This window comes from Hemicordylus capensis, chromosome 1 (assembly GCF_027244095.1).
Source record: "Hemicordylus capensis ecotype Gifberg chromosome 1, rHemCap1.1.pri, whole genome shotgun sequence".
NCBI classification, from domain to species: domain Eukaryota; kingdom Metazoa; phylum Chordata; class Lepidosauria; order Squamata; family Cordylidae; genus Hemicordylus; species Hemicordylus capensis.
The window spans coordinates 434,835,709-434,852,895 of NC_069657.1; the positions used below are offsets into that span (position 1 = coordinate 434,835,709).

The 17,187-nt window shown below is 43.7% G+C and overlaps 1 protein-coding gene across 9 annotated transcripts in view; it reads left to right on the forward strand.

Moving 5' to 3' along the window:
* Positions 1-9,874, forward strand: part of SLC8A1 (solute carrier family 8 member A1) — a 485,859-nt gene extending 475,985 nt beyond the window's left edge. For all 9 annotated transcript variants that reach the window (XM_053242775.1, XM_053242770.1, XM_053242787.1 and 6 more), the window contains one exon: positions 5,287-9,874. In XM_053242775.1, the coding sequence (XP_053098750.1) occupies positions 5,287-5,663 (377 nt within the window). In that variant the 3' untranslated portion in view covers positions 5,664-9,874. The remainder of the gene's footprint in view (positions 1-5,286) is intronic.
* The last annotated feature ends 7,313 nt before the right edge of the window (positions 9,875-17,187 follow it).

The following is a 17,187-nucleotide window of genomic DNA, read 5'->3' on the forward strand; positions in this document are numbered from 1 at the left end:
TGCCTCTGAATTTGTCAAATCAACTACAATAAACTCATCACATAGGAATTGTGGTTCTAGCATTTAAAATTCAACACATTAATTCACTGAATAATTAAACTATCTCTGTCCCAATATGGGCAAAAGCTATTTTTTTCTGCCCATAGTGCATACGCAAGCACACATCCAGCAGAGTTGTTCCGGGTTGTGAGAGGGCTAGTACATGCCCCTTTTCCCTTGAATAAGGATTTAGAACCATCAATTACCCACTTTGACATTTTAAATGAGTTTTTTTGTGTGGATAAAAATATCTTGTATTTGGGCCAACTTAGACTCAGACCCCACAATTACTGCAGTGTCTGATGTGGAGGTGTCCAGCAAGTCCTCTTATGTGGTTAGGCTGGATCAGTTTCATTTTGTGATTTCTGAGGATGTGGACAAGCTGCTTGGAACGGTGCGGCCTCCCACCTGTTCTCTTGAACCTTGTCCGACATGGTTTATAGAAGGCCTAGAAGATATTATAAATGCTTTTCTGAGGGAGGGCAGGATGCCTCCCTGTCACACACTTGGAATAGGTACGCAGCTTGGAAGTGCTTCTCTGGTATCCCAGGTTGAGGGAGTCGCCAGAGGTGCTTTCTATCAGCTTCAGCTGATACGCCAGCTGCGTCTGTTTCTTGAGATAAACTACCTCAGAACAGTGGTACATATGCTGATAACCTCCTGACTTGACTCCTGCAATGTGCTCTATGTGGGGCTGCCTTTGTACATAGTCCAGAAACTGCAGTTGGTTCAGAATGGGGCAGCCAGGCTGGCCTCTGGGTCATCTCAGAGAGACCATATTACTCCTATATTAAATGAACTACACTGGCTACCAATAAGTTTTGGGGCAAAATAGGTTATAACCTATAAAGCACTAAACAGCTTAGACCCTGGTTATTTAAGACAATGAGCCAGGTCTCACGATCGGTGAGACCTGGTTTGGTGAGCTGAGCGGGGAAAGCAGGCTAAGCCAACTCTCCTCGCAGACTATCCGAGCGGGAGCCCTGGGTGGCCAGATCAGCCGCCCACACGATTGCTGGCCCCGTGACAGAGCTGGAAGGGGCTGGGGGGAGCAGGGGCCAATTGGCCCCTGGAAGCGCCAGCATGCCCTGCACGAGCGTGCAGGGCATGCTGGCAAGACCCCCGGAGCCAGGAGGCAGCTTTTCGCCTCCCTTCCAGGGGTATCCTCATGAGTAGCCGCGGCGCAAAGCTGGGCCACGGCTACTCACGATTTTTAAAACCAGGTTTGCGGAGCGCTCGCTCCACAAACCCGGTTTTAGGGCAGGGGTACTTAGGTGGGTTACCCGCCTAGGAACCACCAGGCTCGCAGCCAAGCCCGATGGTTCACACAATGGGGCGAAATCGGGCTAGCCTCTGCCTAATCGTGTGAATAGCCCCATCGTGTGAATAGCCTCAATGTTTTCTTTGCCATGAGCCCCATCACCCACTGAGATCATCTGGAAAGGTTCATCTACACAGGGTCATGCCTTCTCTGTTTCTGCCCCAAGATTCTGGAATGTGCTCCCTGTTAAAATAAGAGCCTCCTCATCTCTGAGAACTTTTTAAAAGTCCCTAAATACACCCAAGCATTTTAACTTGACTGGGGTTTTAAATTGTGTTAAGGTTTTCATTTTTCTTTTAATTTGCTTTATGTTGCTGTAAACGACCCAGAGGCAGAAGTTTGGGGTGGTCTACAAATTAGTTAGTTAGTTGATAGATAGATATTTTGTTTGTTCTTAGCAGATTGCAAAAACATTTCATAGACATAATAATGTAGTTGAATGTAAAGTGCCTCACTGAATAATGAGGTGTTGCTTAAAATCATGTGCATAAAATGTTTATCATCATCAAAAAGAACATGGCTTAATATATATTGACTAGCCCATTAGGACCACATCAAGAAGAGCAGAGTAATGGCAAGGCATAATATGATAGCCCATGCTTAGAAAAATGGAGCTGGGATTTTGAGACACACGATTCACAGCCTGAAAATGATTGAACGGAAAGTTGATATCATAGAATCAAATGGCTTGAAAATACCTCCATAATAATCAACTTAACTGCCCAAAGAATGGCTAAATCCTCTGACAGATATTCATGCAGAGATTTATTTTTTTTATCAGTCACACAACTTGGAATGTATTATAGCTAGGTTTATTCATTGCACACAGTTCCCTTCCCCTACAACCCTAAATCTAAAGTACTGTTCACACATATATTTGTTATTATATACGCGGTACTGTGGTGTCAGGGACCCAGCTCTTGCTTCTCCAGGCCTCAGAGGGGAGAGGATTCATCCACCTCATTCATCGTCTTCATGCTCCATCCTCCTGAGCAAACCAGGATTCACAAAGGAGTCTGCAGCCTTGGATTCTGTCTTTAAATATCTGCCAGAAAGTTTGCATCCTCCCACTTCCTCTCTCACCTCCCCTGTGATTTCCTGTTGGGGAGGGAGCAAAGGGACACCATGGTAACATGGCCATGTTGTTCCGTCTCACTGGCTTCCCTGACTCCACCGCTGTGATCATGGTAATGGAAGATGCAGCCGTTCTTGCACATTTCTGGCAAGTGGCAACTGCATTATTTTTTGGAGCCTGGGCTTCAGCCAGGAGAGGCCAGACTTGGAAATCCTTTCTCTGCATGTGCAGTACGTAGGAAGCTGCCTTCACATAATGTGAACCTGCTTGCAAAGTCAGTAACTGGCTTGTCATCTGAACCCATGCCAAGGCAGGAACCTGAGGTTCACTCGGGGCCTCACACCAAAATGTGTAACCAAGATATGAAGTTAGTTTGCTAAACCAAGGTCTACTTCCACCAAGGTGCACATTATGTATGAACCCATGCTGATTATGAACCTCTGGTTCATCCCAAGCTAGCCCACCCCCTTTGCCATCAGGACCGATGGCTGCAAGGCAGCAAAGGGAAGGCTGAGAGAGCATTCAGGGCCTCAGTAGTAGATCTGGCCAGGAGGCATAACTCTGGCTCAACTTGATACCCTCCATATCTCAGGCGGGGGGGGAGCCAAATTATGTGTTACGTGTGAACCCAGCCTCTGTAGCTGCACTACGTACCTAAGCTAGTATAAAAGTTCATTCCCTGATCCCTGGGGAAAATCTTGTAATCATTTTGAGGGCTACATGCAATGTGAAAGTCTTAATCTGTTGTTTTTGCAGATGCGGGAATGAGTTGCAAAAGCCTTCCTGTGACTGAAAAATATTCTGTGGGCAGCAGCCCCAACTTTGTGATGGAGTGTCTGTCAGCAACTCCCGTGGCTGTCGCATGGATAGCCACCTAGAAGCCTAGTAATTTTGACATCAGTTATGAAGCATAGTTATTAAGTTGTGGAGTTGCAGAGACAAAAGCATGGCAAAACTGCCTTCTTTTTACAGCAATTACAGACATTTCCATAGTACTATTTTTATTGTTAAAAGCAGCTTTTGAATTTCACTGTAAATTAAATTTCTTGCTATATTTGTTTGGCCTTTTCCATGCATGAAAGAAAGAGGTTTGCTGCCAGCTGGGATTTCATAATTCTGCATTCAAAACTCCACGGGAAGAACATGTTCCTAAAACCCCTTGTGCAGAAAGTGGGGCAGGGGTGGGGGAGATAATTCTTAACTACTTTCTTGTGAGTTATTCTTTATCTCCTTTTACCCAAGGTGACCTGGGAATGCTGAAGTGCATTAAGTATTCATGCTCTTGAACAGCTCATGGCATTGTATTTAATAACCCTGAAACCGTTCTACAAAATAGAACCAATTATGTATTGAGGGTGGGTTTTAAATGACATTCTTTCTTCATTAATGGAAGCAAAATAGGAGTAAGCTATTTGCCATTGGAGCATCACAAGCAAGTGCTCTGGGAAAATATAATAATTGGGATGGGTGGAATAACTAAGAGTACTTGGAAGTACAGATGAAGAGAGTTGTGAGGGACGGACCCAGGGCAGGTACAATTCCGACCTCCTCCAAATCATGGTTTGCTAATCAAGAGCGAACATTGGAATGTGCATTCCCAATCCACTTCTCCTCCTCTCTGGAGCAGTTTCTCTCTCCAGTATTATTTATGGCTTCATATTACATGTGCACTGACAAGAACCATGGTTAACATACACAGTGGTTCCCCTATAAACAAGATATAGGTTGGAAATCAGTTTAAATCATGATTACTTAAGGACTTGTGTGGATGCACATGTAACTTAAAAATAAGCTGAATGTTTGGAAGGGAAGACATTGCATCAGAAAGTGGAGGAGGAAGAAGTGGGAGCATGTTTTCCCTAAGGCTATCTCCCAGTTTGTAAGCCATGGTTTCCAGGGAGCTAGCATCACATCTGCACCAGGCCAGAGTAAGGTCAGTTGTTAGAAAAAGTGGATGCATCAGTGATTTGTGCCTTGTAAAATCTGAACCAGAATTTGTACTGGAGAAATGCACAAGCTCAAGATATGGATACGGCTTTTGCATCTCCCCTGCGTGGGGTCCCTTCCAGACTTTATAAGGGAAAGGAGAAGCAAGAGTCCCAGTCACTTTTGCATCTACTTATTCACCCTTGCTTCACATCCTAAGATTTCCGTGACTTTTGAAAAGACAAATCTTTTGCAACCAGATCTAGACAGTAGGGAAAACTTGCAAAAAGAACGTATTCAGACTTTCAAGCAGCTTTTTATAAAGCCCTCTCATAGGAGGCTACAATGTATAAGGCTTTGCATGCTACCTCAGGTAAAACCCAAATCATCCTAAATCCAGCTCCTATCTGAAGTCCTGAAGCAGCTTACAAGATAGGATCTATCTCCCAGCTGTGCTCTCTGGCAATTGACAACTGAGTGCTTGCCAAACAAGATTTTCTGCAACCTACTGTTGTCTTGTATTTGGTTTCAAATAAAACTTGGTTAACTGAGATTCCATGCTGTCTGACTTAAGCTGGATGTGAGTTAACATATAGGCTGGAGACCACTCACTTGGTTGTTAGTTAATTAATCCTGCTCTTGTTGGAAAGCCAGTTGGCAAATTAGCTTACAAACCAGAGGAGGTGGGATTCTGTGGAACAGCTGGCCAAAGGGAGGGAACAGACTGAGACCTGATCCAACATTTGACTTGCACATATACATCTGTAGAAGGCAAGCTGCAAAGCCAAATTTCACCTCAATGGTGAAAAGTAATGGGACAGTTGTTAATTATAGCTGTCCTCACCATAAAATGCAACACCAGGCTACATGAAGGGAGGGCAAATTACATACATGATCAATCATAATGCTTCTTTTCACTTTGCAGACACATTTGCCAGCAAAGTAGCAGCAACACAAGATCAGTATGCGGATGCATCCATAGGTAATGTCACCGGTAGCAACGCTGTGAATGTTTTCCTGGGGATCGGAGTCGCCTGGTCCATCGCCGCCATCTACCATGCAGCCAATGGCAAAACATTCGAAGTCCATCCAGGCACCCTGGCTTTCTCCGTCACCCTCTTCACTATATTTGCTTTTATCAGTGTTGGCGTGCTCCTCTACCGGCGGAGACCGGAGATTGGAGGTGAGCTGGGTGGGCCACGGACTGCTAAGATTCTGACCTCATGCCTCTTTGTGCTTCTTTGGCTCTTGTACATACTCTTCTCATCTCTGGAAGCCTACTGCCACATAACGGGCTTCTAAAGGAACTATTGGAGATAGTATCTATATGTATCTATATATATAGAGAGAGATAGGTATAGAGATATAGATCTAATATTATTGAACAGAGGAAGAAAAGACTTTTGCCATGTTCACTTATCTACTGATGGAATGTAGCTTTGCGGTAGGAGTTTGAAATCTGCAGGATTTGTCACCTGGGGCAGCATCATAGAAATGGAGGCACGGATGCAGGGCCATCTTTGCAACTCAACTTACAAGATCATGATGGAGTTACTTTACATATCCCCCCGCCCCCATATAAGCATAACTGATTGCAACGAGGGCTGATTGCACTGACAAAAGGCCAGGCTTAGTTATATCATATTGGGTGGATGACTTCCCCGGGGAGTTCTTGACTTTATTACCAATATCTTTGTTGCCTTCTTCGTATCTCAAGAATGAGCCGAATCATCACCCTCAAAGAAACATACGAGTGTGGAGTGACCTACAGAGTTTGGGTTTTGTTTTGTTGTTTTTGATTTTTGGTTTGATTTCCCCTTTGCTGTCTAGCTGTTAAAAGTACCTTATGTTGAAATTTCATACAAAAAATCCCTTTCCCCGGTTTTTGGACTGCATTTATGATCGGCGTATCAAATTCCCTTTAAAAGAAAAGCAACCTTTTCAAATAGTATTTTTTCTGTGCTTCATTTGCTCCAAAAATGTGGATTACAGACCCGTGCCCAAAGCCCTGATGTCCAACTCCTGCTTTTATTTTTTTTTGTTGCTCTGACAGACCTTGTCAGGTTTATTTCAATTACCTCCCACGCCCTTCCTCCCTGCCAATCTTTGCTGCTGTGCGCCTCCTCATACTCCTGTTTGGGAATGCTTTCAAGGTACTTGTTGTAACACTTTGCATGAATGAAGCAAACCATAATCTGTAATATAGCATCAAATAGTGATAGTCCATTCAGTGATGCTGATTGAACACTGAAGATGCAAGCACGTTTCTTTCCACATTTTTTTCTTTCTTTTTGTTTTTTTGTTTTTTTTTAATGAACAGGATGAGAGGCAGGAAATGGTTGGTATTCTGTTGCTCTGCATAAGGTTCCTAAGAAGCAATAACCAAGAACTGTGAAGATGTGGATGTTTGAAAGGAAAGAACCTGTGCAAGGTGCACAGTGCAAAGACTTAGGCCAGTTTAGAAAGGGATCCTTCTGGCAGCCATGCTTAGGATGAACATGAGCAGAGGAAGCTGCCTTGTACTGAGTCAGGCCAATGGCCCATCTAGCCCAGTATCGTCTATTCTGATTAGCAGCCGCTCTCCAAGGTCTCAGGCAGAGGCCTTTCGCAGCCCCTGCTACAGTGTAACTGGAGATTCCATGGATTGGACCTAGGACTTCCTGTGTGCAAAGCATGTGCTGTACCACTGAGCTATGGATGAGCAGGTACTGCTTTGGGATTATGAACTCAGTGGGGCTTAGCATTGCTCGTGCTAAGTCTGGTAGCTGGGCCAAGCCCTCAATAAGCAGAATACCCTTGTGGGTTTTTCCAAGCATCCATTTCCCCCTATTTATGCTGCATTTTCCTCTGTCATCAAATAGCTGATGCCAAATCCTTGGTCTCCATGCTTATTATTGTCCTTGCTACAGCAGCACTCTGGAAACCTGTGGGCGGATCTGCTCTTCACAAAGGGCACCTTGAAGACAGAGAAATTAAAATTTAGTCTCCCCTGGTGTATTATTAAAAGTCTACCACTGCCCACCAACTGACCTTCAGAGCAGCAGACTGTCCTAGCTAGACAAAGTGGCAGTTCTTGCATTGTCCAACCATGAATGCATTTCTCCCTAGGAACTAGAGCTTAACTACTGCTATTTATTATTTGTTCATTACTGACAATGTACTCAGCGCTGTACAATGCACGGAGAAGTACCAAAACAACCCCTGCTCTGGAGAGGTTATCAACCAGCACACAGGTACAGTGCAACAGAACTACCTGAGGATCCTTTGTTGCTGCTTTGTGTTGTGTTTTGTTGTCATCCCCCCTCCCTTATTCATTTATCAGAGTCCGCCCCACCACCACCACCCCCAGTCTCTGGTGCTCATGGAAGGAAGAAGCCATTAACACATCAGAACAAGGAGAGTTAGCCACTCTTGAGATCCACCCAGGGCAGCATAGGAGAAACTGCAAGGTGGTGGGGCAGGGGGCGGTCATCACCATGTTGAGACCGTGGGGAGGGGCATTACGAGGTGCAAAGAAGGAGATGGATGGGGCTCAGTTTGGCCAGACCGTGTACTTACACATGAGATGCCACTGTGGTGCCACACTGTGCCATGATTGCTGCGTAGATATAGAAAGTGGGGGAAAGAATATTCTCACTGGACCATTCAAAAGGAGAGTGCAGCCAGCCCAGAGGAACTGTACAAGCGGGCAGGCAAACAAACAGGCACAATGGAAGGGAGATGAAGGAGTGAGCAGCCACTGAAATGGCTGGCTTTTTTGTCCTGACACAGCAACAGGCGTCTTATCTGTGAGTGCCACATTTGGTAGGGATTTGCAGGAATACATCACTAGAGCTCCTCCTCCCAAGCATAGCCCATTTAACTGGGAGAGACAGAAACTAGTCTTTGTGAAAACAGCTTACTGTGGCTACCCACATGGGAGAGAACCTTGTGTGGCTGGTTGGGCACACATCTGGAACCCCTCCCCACAACGGTCCCCATGCAAGCAGTCACAGTTCTGTTCCTTAGTAGTGAGCATACAATATATCTGGGAGCTGAGAGGGCAGATGGTAAGAAAGGAGCAACTGCAGATTGCAAGGAGGACACATCCTTCCATGAGTTCACCCTGTAAAATATTAGTCTTGCTTGGAAGTGTTAAAGAGCTACCAAGTGAAGCCATCTGGCTGATTACTGTATACTCTGACTAGCAGTGGTTCTTTGTGGTCTTCCTGGGCTCCTTTTGACCAGAACCTCCCAGAGACTACAGCTGAGTTCTTGTGTGTGCCAGCGTGTAGAACTGAGCTCTGGCTTTGAACAACATGTGGCACTGCAATTTCAGTGGTGCTAGTTCGTGTCAAAGAGAAGGTGACAGAACTGGCCCACCCCACTACCAAGTATTTCTTCTACCAAAACAGTTAATGGCAGTCTCTTGGAGCATCTTCTGAGTCTCATTTCCTCTGTAGGTTGTGGCTGTTCTTCTCTCAGTTTGCACATGGATCCGAACATAGGGGTGATTTTTTTAAAAAATTGTATGAAGAGCAGAGTGGCTATGCAGATTCTTCCTAAGAAAGGGAAACTATAGCAACGACATAACAGATAACAGGAACCAATACCTACATGGTTCCACTGGGGCAAAACATGAATTTCTATAGAAAAGGATTTTTCTATAAATGTCAGGGGAGTGGCACATGTTTGCTACAGTTGAGAATTCAATCCTGCATTCCTGTAGAATGACTGAACGGAAGATGAAGTTGCAAAAAGTGCTTGCGGGGGAAACTCTCCATTTATGTCAGCAGATTAGGTTTATGGCCTCTTGGTTCAGTCCTTAGTCCTCCCTTAAAACTCAATGGCCGTATAATCAATGAGAGATGGAATCAAGGCATCCACTGGTATCCAGGAATGTCTTATGGGTTAAGCACACAGAGTTCATGCTGAAGAGCCTTCCAATTCATTTCATGGGGAAGGTCAGCTGTGCATGTGCATTTATTTGCACATGTGGAGACATGTTATCTGTTGAAATGAATGAAAAAGCCCGTGCTCACAGAGCACTTACACAGGTCTGTTCTTCATTACCTGTGATTGCAGAAATTAAGAGCTGGGGGCCAGATTGGTGGTAATGAATGCAATTTTAATCACGTCACATGATTTTTTTAAAGGGATGGAAGGTAGACTTGACTTTTGCTCACTTTAAACAATCTTTGAATGCTTGAATTATCCTGTTGTTTCTCCTTTAAAAATTGATGTTTTCCCCCTGTAAATCAGTTTTCACTTTTGCAGGGGATTTTCTTTTGTTTGGTTTCATTTGATTTGTTATTGCAGGAAGAAAATTTAGCAATGACTTGGTTTGTTCAGGGATTATTATTATTATTATTATTCCTGTGTTTATGTAAAATTATTTCATTTCATCCATTTGTTTGCTTCATTTTTATTTGCGTGTATTGTGCACCATAACAGAGAGGCAGTGAGTACACTAATTGTGATCAATGGTACACCAAGGCACAGAAAATAAAATGTATACATGGTTCTGATTTAAAGAGTAGTACTGCTGCATTTTCTCTATACAACGTCTCATTTCTTCCTCCATTGACGCCTCTCATTAATTTCACTTTTATTTTATTATTTGATGTGTTTCTTCTGTGGACTGGGAATATAGCAGACTCCTGCAGAGACAATCTCAAATGCAAGATATTCTAAGTCGGAAATACAAAGCATAATATCAAAGTTTTTCCCATGCAGAAACGTCAGTATAAAACATATTCAGAGAAATTTCTATGACTATTCATTTCCCCACAGTGCACATACTCCTTCTCATACCAATGCACAGAAGCAACATTAATTCAAACTTCATTAATCTTTTTACATTCAGGGATTTTTTTTTTCATCTCTTAGAACTTGGAGTTTGATAGCAAAAAGTAGGGGAGACATTTTTAAAGAAAAGCTTGGGTGGTGAAGTTTCAAAACTTGAGGTTCTTGTTCTGAAGCCCATAAGCAAAACCTCAAATCTGTGCCAAAGCTTCTGTTGCAATGCAAAGAAATTTGATTTTGATTTTGTCAGGTTAAATCTGAAATTAGGTTTCCTTTTTATTAGCTGTGACATTTCAGAATTGCACTGTTGAGTATTAAGCCATCTGTTTTTCATTTCTAGTACCATCCTGTTTATTTCCTGTCTTTACTGGCCATTGCCTCCGAACACACCAATTAAGCAAGGAAAATCAGTGTGCAGAAACAGGCTTGCACATTCACAACAGATTCAGATGCGCATCCACATCGTGATACCCACCAGAATGCCATTGCATTGGCTTTGGATGCAAATTCCCATCCAGAGCGACCCACAGTTGCTCCATGCTGCTGTACACTGAGTCAGACTGTTGTACCATCTAGCTCAGTGTTGTCAAGCAACGGTTCTCCAGGGTTCTTTCCCAGCCCTACCTGGAGATGTCAGGGATTGAACCTGGCATCTTCTGCATACAAAGCATGTGCTTTACCACTGCGGTACAGTCCCTCTCCTTGCTATGCACAACTTGAGCTGAATTGGAGCCTAATATTACACAGCATGTGCATACACACACACAGAAACCTTTACAGTGTCTCAAAGCATGACATCGAGCAGTCTTGAATGGGGCGCGGTGACACATAAAGGATCAAACCTTGGGTGTTGTTGTTTTTAAGACGTTTGTAGCTGTCTTGGTTGTAGTGTATCACTTTACACTTGTTGCCAGTGTTTGCTCATGTCTTAGAAAGCTGTGGGCCACTTGCTAACATTCAGGGGATTTCTGTAATGATGGAATCCCACTTTCCCTTTTTTCCAATAGGGTGACTGCAATTCTTACATCATGGTTTGCTTGTTTGAAAAGTTCCATCATTTCTCCCATGACAGTTTTTTCCAAGCATGCAGGAAATGGCTCTCTGTGGAATGAAAGTTTATATTTAATTACCACATCAGGGCTACCTCCAGTTTCCAGGGGACTTTTGGCAAACTAGCCTCCATCCCACCCTGCCCCCGCCTTTTACCTAGATAGTTCCCAAGAGAGTCTCTCTGCCATCACCCCCCACACAAAGGCTTTGGGCCTAGAGATGCTCTCGGGGATCAGGAGTGGACCTTTCTGTGGGCCCTGGACCTCTGAGCTGCTCAGTGATGCCAACCCCTGACCCAGCCCTCCACCATGTGAAAAGTTTATTTTGCTAAGAAAACCTCACTAGAATTTATACCTGAAAACCTTTTGAGCATTAGTGATGCAGTCTCTGCCTATTAACACAAATGGGAGTGTGACCATGATACATGTTAGAATGTTAGAGGCTGAGCCACCACACCAGTGTCACAAGTGGAGCAGACACTGGAGGTTTGTGGCACCCCTGGACTGAAGAATGAGGACCCACTGGCCTAGCTGTGGTATAGTCAGACTTGCACTCCTGTATAACTGGCCCATGCGCCACTGTTTCCTATAGCTGAGCAGACGGGGAGTGGACCACACACCAAGGCAGAGCCTGTTCACACTAGAGCGGCCCTTTCTCATAGTTTGCCCTTCACTTGTGGCACATTAGCGAAAGAGGTGGGTCACCGCTACTTTCAAATCATCTGCAGTTCTTGTTCAGATTGAAAATCCATACCATTGAATTCATTGGTCACCTTAAGTGGCACAGCAGGGAAATGCTTGACTAATAAGCAGAAGGTTGCCGGTCCAACCCCCACCCCTGGTACCATATCGGGCAGCAGTGATAGAGGGAGATGCTGGAAGGCATCATCTCATACTGTGTGGGAGGAGGCAATGGTAAACTCCTCCTGTATTCTACCAAAGACAACCACAGGGCTCTGAGGGTGCCTGGAGTTGAAATCGACTTGACGGCACACTTTACCTTACCTTTAGGAAAGAGAGATGGTTTGTGAACCACTGCAGTTACTGCTTATCACTTATGAAACACCTGCGATGTTAAAAAAAACTTTACAGTCTTCATCATATTCACCTTTGCAACAGACCTAGCACAGAGCATCTGAGGGAACCCTTCATTTCCCATCCCCACATCACATGACTTGCCTGTAATATTTGCAGCGTTGGCCGGCCATGGAGAGAAGTAACCACATCAGCAGCACCAGCCCTCCCCCTGCTCCCACACAATTCCATCAGGAGAAGTTCTGCTTCAAACTATTTGAGGTAGTATTTTGGTTATTATAATGTAATTTTTGCCTTTTTGCTGACTATAAGGTACCCCTCTCCCCGTAAATCCCTTCCTCCTGCCTCCTGTCAGGGCTTACAATGGATGCAATATACTTCGACATTATCACGAACAGGACTAAGAGGCTCTTTGTTCCATCAATTAACTGAACTCAGCGATGTGGAATAACTGCTGCCCATAGGAATAGTCTTAAAAAGCAGGAGATGGAAGCAAAGAAGGGTGGCTGCTGCAGCCACCTTCATTGTCAGGGTTTTAAAAAACATTGTGATGCAGTTATGTAAGCTGCACTGCAGTCGGATGAAATGTGAAAAACGAACTGAAAGTGGACAAAATGAATTAAAATAAAATGAATTAAAATAAAATGAATGTCAAACACAAACAGTTTCAAGGGGGAATGCATCCAATTTCCTAGGGTCAAAAGTGGGGAAATGCCCACCCCTGTGCTTTTGCATCAAGCACACTTCTTGCCCTATTCATGTGGTTCAGAAATGAATGATATTTGCTTTGGGCTCACATCAATCCAGGATCGTAGCCACATCATATGATTACATAAGCATGGGAAGCAGCCACAAAAAGAGAGCTGGGCCTGCCATCAGATCTGGTGTATTTTGTGGTTCTGAGCATGGACACCCACTTTGCTAGAACAAGCACCAGAAACAGAACATTCTGGGCATTATCAAAATTAAATACAATGTGCCCAGGTACAGGAACATAAGAAGCAAACTGCATTTAAAAAAACAAAACATATGTATATACTGCCCAAAACCTGTATCTGGGCAACAGTAAAACAGAAATACCGAGCCTTATACTGAGTCAGATGATTGACTTGTCTAATTCAATACTGTTCGCACTGGCTGGCAGCAGCTCTCCTCCAAGATTTCAGGAGTCTTTCCTAGCCCTACCTACAGATGGCAAGGATTGAACCTGGGAACTTCTGCATGCAAAGCAGACACTCTGCCACTGAGCTATGGCCTCATCACATTCACTACCCAGGGTGAATGGGAGTGTTCCACCTAGCCCCGCCCTCATACTGACACACTCCTTTGCCACACCCACTCTGCCCTCCAGGACAGTCTTTTTAAAACCCAGAGAATGTTCCTCCCCATGATTTGAATGGCCAGTTGGGCAGCATTTCAAATCACAAGAATGGGTTCTCGCTAGTCTCTGCAGAGAAACACTGTTGCCTGGAAGAGCAAGGGAGCTAAGGGGGGCATTCCAGTCCCCTCGGAATCTGGGCACAGTGCACGCAGCGTTGATAATACCCGAATAGGGCTTAAACGATGTCCAACCCAAGTCAAAAGTCCTTTCACAACCCCCTTCAAAGAAAGCCACGCACAAGCAGGCACAGCAGTGTGAGGCAGTTCCCTTTCCTCATGAAAGTACGAGGGCAGGGCAGGAAAAAAACTGAGACTAACAATAGGAATGGGACAGAAGGTAGGGAGAGCTATAGGAGGAAAAGAGTAAAATGAAATACATTGCGAGATAGAAAGGCAGGGATGCATAGAAGAAGAATAAAGGCAAGAGAAACCATTGTTTCAGAAGACACAAAAAAATCATTTACAACTATGTTCTGATACCCCATCATTGCAAAACCAAAAAGGTATAGTCCACCTGCCATACTTTTTGCCAAGGCCCCATTGAAGTCTATGGCTTTTCTGCCATTTCCATTCATTTTAGCGGGGCTTACACAGGAGAGCCACCCAATATGTTGTCCCCAACATCTTATAACAGCTGTACTATTTAAAGAGGAAGCAGAGCAAGTTCTTAACACACGTCGCACACTGCATGACAACATAGGTGAAAGTAAAGTGTGCCATTGAGTCAGGGTCAACTACAGAGCCCTGTGGTTTACTTTTGGTAGAATACAGGAGGGGTTTGCCATTGCCTCTTCCCGCGCAGTATGAGATGATGACTTTCAGCATCTTCCTATATCACTGCTGCCCGATATAGGTGTTTTCCATAGTCTGGGAAACATACCAGCGGGGATTCAAACCGGCAACCTCATGCTTGCTAAGCAAGTCATTTCCCTACTGCGCCATACATACATACTAGCAAGTCAAATACTGATTCAGCCATCCGGGTTTGCCTCTCCGCCCATACTTCCAGTGGGTCACTTGCCAATCAGTATCAGCCATGAACAGCTGTTGCTGCAAACATGCAGAATAATTTCTTTTCAAAGCTCAGCCCTGAAGAGGAAAAGGGTTCATTTGTAGTAAACATGCCAAGATCACTTCCCAAATCCACCACAAATGTTACGTCATTCTTTACTCTTTGTCACTTGTCAAAATTACCTAAAGACTTTTCTAATATTGACTGAGATCCTATAAGAGGCCAAACACTACTTCGTTCCCCTCACCCTTCTTCTTTTGCTTGTTAGGGCTGGGTTTTTTCCACTTTATCAGCTACGAAGGCAATGCAGAATAATTATTTGATAATGATATATTTGAAAACACAATGCTATTTGAATAGCATTGTTATTTTCCTTTTTAGAATTAATTGCTCTTTAGCTGAAGATATTAATAAATCAGATGGGACTCTTCCATCCGCTCAGCTAAACAAGTTGCAAGCATTGTTCTGCTTGAAGATCACCCTACAGGGAATTGCTATTTGCTAAGCTATTGCTAACCAGCAGGATGTGAATCTCAGATATACAGCAAATAGGATTCTCTTCACAAGAGTTTCCCCTTATCAACTCTTAGCGTAGAACTAGCTTTTTATCAAAATAACAAAGAGTTCTGAAATGAAACACCCTTTTTAATCTAATGCTGTGTGTGTGTGCGTGCGCACGCACATGCAGACCAAGGTGCTATGGTTATCTTAGTAGCATCAGGACCACAATAGGTTTTCACATTTACTTTCTTGCAAGGCTCTGCTTCGTCTAAAGCTTTCTTCTGCTAGTTCTGAAGATTAGTAGAAGCTGTGGCCACTGTTCATTTATTTTGCACATGAATTTTTGCCTCAGCTGAGTGGTTTGAGTACCTTTGATGTTTATTAATAAGTACCTACCCTTTTAACATTCTAGCTCCATTAAACATAATGGCTGGACAGCAGGCAGAAACTGCCTGCCATTGAAAACAAAGAAATCCAGCCCACCCCACTTCTCCAATAATGCAAAGGAGAGACACATATGGGGCATGTCTCCATCACACTGCTTTAATACTCGTTCCCTGGTCTTTTCAGGGAATCCTGAGGCTATAATTCTATTTACAGCCATCTCTAAGGACCTTAATCAAACTGTAATTCCAGGCATTTATTTTTTGTTTTGTTAAATTTATATAATGCTTTTTATCAGAAATCTCAAGACGGCTTACAGCACAGATTTTATAAACAAGACTAAATTTTACAACTACTAAAAAAACCCTACAACCAATAAAACAAAACAAAAATACAGCTCCTAAAAGCAGCACCAATCACAGAAATAGCACTTAAAGGACAAAGGTCTGATTACGTAGCCAGGTCTTTGCCTGCAGCTTAAATGTAGTGAGTGAGAATGAAGAGCAGAAGTCCATTGAAAGGGCATTCCAAAACCTGGGGGCTGTGACTAAGAAGGCCCTGTCCGGTGTACCCAACAATTAAAACTCCCTCAGTGCTGGCACACGAAGAAGAGTCCTCTCTCGACAGAAGAGGTGGCTCACCGGATCAGACCTAAGGTCTATCTAGTAGAGCTTCCTGGTTCCAACAGCAACAATTATATTTAGCAGAGAGAAAGCAACTGACTTTATTTATCTCCCAGAGTCTGTTGCTGATGTCTCCCTTATATTCTACTTAGATTGAGAGCTCCTTTGGGACATTCTAATTTCTTTTGCTATGTAAACCACTTTGATTTTGGATTTTTTTAGGCAGTATATAAATATTCTTAACAAAAATCTAAAATAAAGGCATGCGCTCTCCCGCTGTTCTGGCCCACATATAGCCATCATACCTAACAGCCAAAACTCCATGAGTGCATCCACTCCCCTCTAAAATTCATCTAAGCCACTTAAATCTCCACATCTTGTTGCAATGAGTTCCATGCATTAATTCCATTCATGTGAAGAAGTGTTTTCTTTAGTCTGTCCTGAATCTCTTGCCAATCAATTTCATTGGCTGTCCCTGAGTTTTAGTATTATAATGGGAGGGAGGGAGATCTTTCTATCCACTCTCTGCGTACCATGCATAATTCTACAAACTTCTATTGTGCTCCCCCTTAGTTGCCTTTGATTCCAAACTAAAGATCCCTAAAAAACAAAAAAACAAAAAAAAACAACTTAGGTTTACCTCCATTTAAAAAACACTAGTGACCATTGTGGCTGAGAATTATGGGAGTTGTTGCCAAACAACTTCTGGGGACCCAAGTGAGAACGCCTGCCCTGAGCATTTCGATTGCCTTTAATCGCCTTTAGAAGTCACAATTCTTTCTTAGCCAGAAGCAATTGTAGAGTTATGCCCAAACTGGGTCAATTTCTTGCTAGAAGCCTACACTGAGTCAGAAGCAAGGGGGTGGAGGGGGGATGGAAATAGAATCTGGCCTCCGAACCATAATTTCTCACTCCCTTATAAGAAGCGTGGTGGAAGCCTTAATTTTCAAGCATTTATTTCAACAATACTATTTGGACTGTAGACCACTGGTTGCCAATTTGTGCAGATTGTAGGTGGGGATGATAGAAGTTGTAGTCCAACAACATCTGCGGACCCA